The 4,820-nt window shown below is 40.3% G+C and overlaps 1 protein-coding gene across 1 annotated transcript; it reads left to right on the forward strand.

The window, feature by feature from the left end:
- The first annotated feature begins 2,312 nt into the window (after nucleotides 1–2,312).
- Nucleotides 2,313–4,565, forward strand: LOC148790831 (uncharacterized). The gene is made up of 3 exons (XM_088890369.1): nucleotides 2,313–3,152; nucleotides 3,575–4,403; nucleotides 4,555–4,565. Exons 1-3 carry the CDS (start codon nucleotides 2,313–2,315, stop codon nucleotides 4,563–4,565), a joined length of 1,680 nt encoding a protein of 559 aa, XP_088746495.1.
- Nucleotides 4,566–4,820: the final 255 nt, after the last annotated feature.

Consider the following 4,820-nt stretch of genomic DNA (forward strand, 5'->3'; position numbering starts at 1 on the left):
ATTAGGCTTCGTCGACACTCAAAGAGGCATTGAAGCCAATCCAAGCAAGGTACAAGCCATAGTAGACATGGCACTCCCCCCGATCAGTAAAGGAGACTCGGAGACTCACCGGCAAGGTAGCTGCCCTCAACCATTTCATGTCGAAGTTGGCAAACCGCTGCCTTCCCTTCTTCTACGCCATCAAGAAGCTGAAAAATTTTCAATGGATGAAGGAGTGCCAGCGTGCCTTTGACAAGCTCAAGCTATACCTTGCCTCACTTGCTCTCCTCGCTTGGCTAGTATCAGGGGAAACTCTATATTTGTACTTATTAGCTGGGGACAAGGCCGTCAGCTCGGTCCTGGTGAAAGATGATAGAGTCTAGAGACCAGTATACTATGTCAGGAAAGTCCTCTATGATGCCGAAACCAGGTACCCCAAAGTGGAGAAGCTAGCTTATACCCTTGTCACTTCGGCTAGAAAGCTCAAGCCGTATTTCCAAGCCCACACCATAGTGGTCCTAACAAATCAGCCCATTAGGGCCGTCCTCACCAAGCCAGAGACTTCGGGACACCTAATTAAGTAGGCGATAAAACTATCAAAGTTTGACATACAATACCAGCCGAGGGCCGCGATCAAAGCGCAAGCCTTGGCTGACTTCATAGCAGAAATCACTTTCAGTAGGCCCATCGACTGACCCCATGAAGATGAGTCAGAAGAAGCATGACTAGCCGAGGAGGCTGATGAGAATAAAAATTATCATATTTTTATCCCTCAATATTCAGTCTTTTATACTTAATTAGTACTTAATTGGACTCAGTACTCTTGTATTTCGATTCAGGGCAAGCAAGAATACGACAGGAGGGAAACAAGGCTAATCGGATGATTTTGCACAATTTCGGCACAGTTCAGTAATCTGGGCATAACTCTCACATCCGGACTCCGATTGGGATAATTCAAGATGCACCGGAAATATAAGGGAGAACTCCACAACTTTGAGGTTCTGGATTCTTACAAATTCTGTCTGTATCGAGGTCAAAATCGGGCCCAAAGTCAAAGCAAATCCGGAGAAAACCCCAGCTCACAACTGAAGCCCAATTCGCAGAAAAGCCTTGTAGCAGCCCAATTTATTGAAGAAGCCCAACTCGAATTCAAGAATAAAAAGTCTTATCAGATTTAAATTTCAAATGTAATCCTATAAAGATAAGAAGATTGAGATTAGTAGATAAGAGATAGGATAGGATTAGATCAAAACTAATTAGGACTTTCTATTTTTGAGAATGAACTCCTAAAAGGAGTTGGAAACAGCCCCTCCTCCTAAAGCTATATAAATGGGGGGACTAGCTTTAGGAATCAATCAATCAATCAAGAAATCAAGCAATCAAGCAAGCAATCAATCAGTCTATCCATCTTGGGAGCAAAGTAAGAAGGAGTCGACAACCATGAGCGGCTGAGCTTTTCTTTTTTGATTCAAGGGGAATTGTTGATTCAATTGTGTCATCGTGAGGTTATGTGTTTAATTTAATTTCTTGCCTTTAATTCAAGTATTCGTTGATTCTTGTACATGTTCCTATGGAAGTTAATGTTGATTAGTCTGACAAATTAATTAATGTTGATCTTCCTACTGCTATCCATAATTCGATGATCCGTAATTGTCACGAATAGTGGTACAAGTAGCAATTATGTTAATATCTTTTTGGGTCAATTGTTCGTGACAGCCTTTGACCAATGCATTGGCATGTTTTAACCTAAAGGGAATCAATGGAACAAGATTGGATAATTGCAGCTATCTTAATTATTTTTATTTTGGTTTAACTGTTTTCACGAAGGCTATTGCTATCATCAATTGATATGGAACACTATCGTGCCCAGTCGGTCAATGATAAGTGTTGATCGAATGTTGGGTTTGGTCAACTAACTTAGGAAAACACGAGGTTTGTTATGGCTATCCTAATAAATCCGAAGTTAAATGCTTGAATTGCAAGACTACTAATGTTTACCTATGATCGATGACCAATTGACTCAATTCGAACCCTTTGATCAGAGTTGGTAAGACTGAATATTCCTTGTTAGTTGTTATTTGCTCTTTTGTTATTTTAGAATTTTAATTATTCAAATTTCCCACTCTTTATATTGCGAATTTGGTTGAGAAATTAATTACTGGCTCCCTGTGGGCATTGACCTGGTACCACTGTTACTACAAGTTTATAGAAAGGTGGGACTAGAATTAATTTTGAGGGCTTCGACAACCCGTCAGAATTTTGGCAATGTTTTCGGGGAGCTATTTTAATTTCTTAGCTTTGTGCCTTCCATTTGTGGTAACCTCTTTTGTTTTATGACTCGTTCTTCTCAAAAAGGTGAACTAGAATATATTCCTGAAATTGAGAAGACAACCTGTCATTTGAGAAGGGAGGCTAAGCAAAGGAAGGGTCGTTCACCTCCAAGGGTGAATTCCGATATTGACTTGACAACTTGTCATAGAGCTATTTTTGAAGAAGAAGAAGAGATGGCTGATAGAGAAAGAACACTAAGGGAGTTAGCTGCACCAATCCTAAATCAACAGCCTCTATGCATAGTATATCCCACTCTTGAGGTAGCTTTTGAACTTAAATCAGGTTTAATTCAATTGCTTCCTGTTTATCATGGTTTTCCAGGAGAGGACCCTCACAAGCATCTTAAAGAGTTCCATGTTGTCTATTCAAGCATGAAACCACAGGGTATGACTGAGGAACAGGTAAAACTGATAGCTTTTCCTTTTACTTTACGAGATAAGGCAAAGGACTGGTTATATATTCTTCCTCCTGGTTCAATACGTACATGGGATGAGATGAATAGGGTGTTTTTAGATAAGTTTTTCCTTGCATCACAAGCTGCAAATATTAGAAAAGAGATTTGTGGGGTAAGGCAGTCTAGTGGTGAGATACTAAATAAGTATTGGGAAAGGTTCAAACAGCTCTACGCTAGCTGTCCACACCACCAAATACCTGAGCAGCTCTTAATCCAATACTTCTACGAAGGACTCCAACTTATGGATAGGAGTATGGTAGATGCAACTAGTGGAGGAGCCTTAGTCAACAAAACACCTGAGGTGGCTTGGCAATTGATCTCCAACATGGCTGAGAACTCTCAACAATTTGGAGCAAGAATCGATGGAGCTATCAGACGTGTTAATGAGGTAAGCCATTCTAATCTGGAAAGTCAAATTTCTGATCTAACTGCTTTGGTTTGTCAATTGGCTGTAGGGCAATTAACAACGACTAAGGTTTGTGGCATATGCTTAATTCTTGGGCATCCTATGGACATGTGCCCATCATTGCAAGATGATTCAATGCAACAAGTCAATGCCGTAGGAGGATTTCCTGGCCAACTCAACGCAAATATGATCCCTATTCTAACTATTACAATCCTGGGTGGAGGGATCATCCCAATCTGAGCTATGGAAATCAAGGAGGGCCACAGAGATTCCAGCCTCAAGCTTTCAATAGACAACCTCCAATTCCAGCACTTACCCAAGCCCAAAATCAACCCTCAAGTTTAGGTATGTTTTTAGATGAGATAGTTAAGGCTCTAGTGACTAACCCTCAACAATTCCAACAGGAAACAAGGGCCAACATCCAGAACTTAGGGAACCAAATCAGTCAACTTGCTACTTCTATTAGCAAGTTGGAGGCGCAAAACTCTGGAAAACTACCATCACAAACAATGGTCAATCCCAAGGAGAGTGCTAGTGCAATAGTGCTGAGAAGTGGGAAGGAATTGCAGTCACATCTTACTTCACCAAAGAAAGTGGATGAAGAGCAGGAAGAAGAGGAAGAACAAGATCCACCTGAGAGTTCCAATAAGGTAAAGCCTGATTCCCCTTTACCTAAGATTTCTAATGCCATTGTGCCACCTTTTCCGAGTAGGTTGGAAAAATCTAAAAAAGAAGAGTATGAGCAAGATGTTTTGGAGACCTTTAGGAAAGTGGAGATAAATATTCCTTTGTTAGATGCCATCAAGCAAATCCCAAAATACACAAAATTTTTGAAGGAGTTGTGCACTAACAAAAGGAAGTTGAGAGGTGATGAGAAGGTAAGGGTTGGGGAGAATGTGTCAGCTGTCATCAAGAGAACCTTGCCCGAAAAGCGTGTTGATCCAGGTATGTTTACTTTACCTTGCATGATTGGCAAGAAAATAATTGAGCATGCCATGCTAGATTTAGGTGCATTTATCAATATCATGCCATACTCAATCTATTGTGCTTTGAATTTGGGTCCATTGAAGGAGACTAGGGTAGTCATTCAATTTGCTGATCGTTCTAATGCATACCCTGAGGGGATTGTTGAAGATGTTTTGGTGCAGGTTAATGACCTAATATTTCTAGCTGATTTTTACATCTTAAAGATGGAGGAAGACACTATCACAAATTCAGCTCCACTTCTATTAGGCAGGCCATTTATGAAAATGGCCAAAACCAAAATAGATGTGGATGAGGGTACTCTCTCCGTCGAGTTTGACAACGAGATTGTTAAATTTAACATTTTTGAAGCAATCCCAATGAATGTCATTCAATCTATTCAGTTGTTTCAATTGTGCAGGAAATTTTTGAAGAAAATGATATGAATGAGGAGCTCAAATTGAGTGCACAATTGGATATGAAGGAAGAGTTAGATTCATCCTGTGAAGCTTCAGAGCCAATATTAGAGTCAAGGTTAACAAATTCTAATATCCCATCATTGTTTTCTCATAAGAAATTGTTACCCTCTGTTTTGCAGCCCCCTATTCCAGATTTGAACCCACCCATGATGGATGAAAGGGGAAGACACCGGAAGTTGCAACTACAAAAGTTGAGGATCCGATTTAT

This window comes from Nelumbo nucifera, chromosome 6, assembly GCF_055504915.1.
Source record: "Nelumbo nucifera cultivar China Antique chromosome 6, China Antique-T2T, whole genome shotgun sequence".
Classification (NCBI taxonomy): Eukaryota; Viridiplantae; Streptophyta; class Magnoliopsida; order Proteales; family Nelumbonaceae; genus Nelumbo; species Nelumbo nucifera.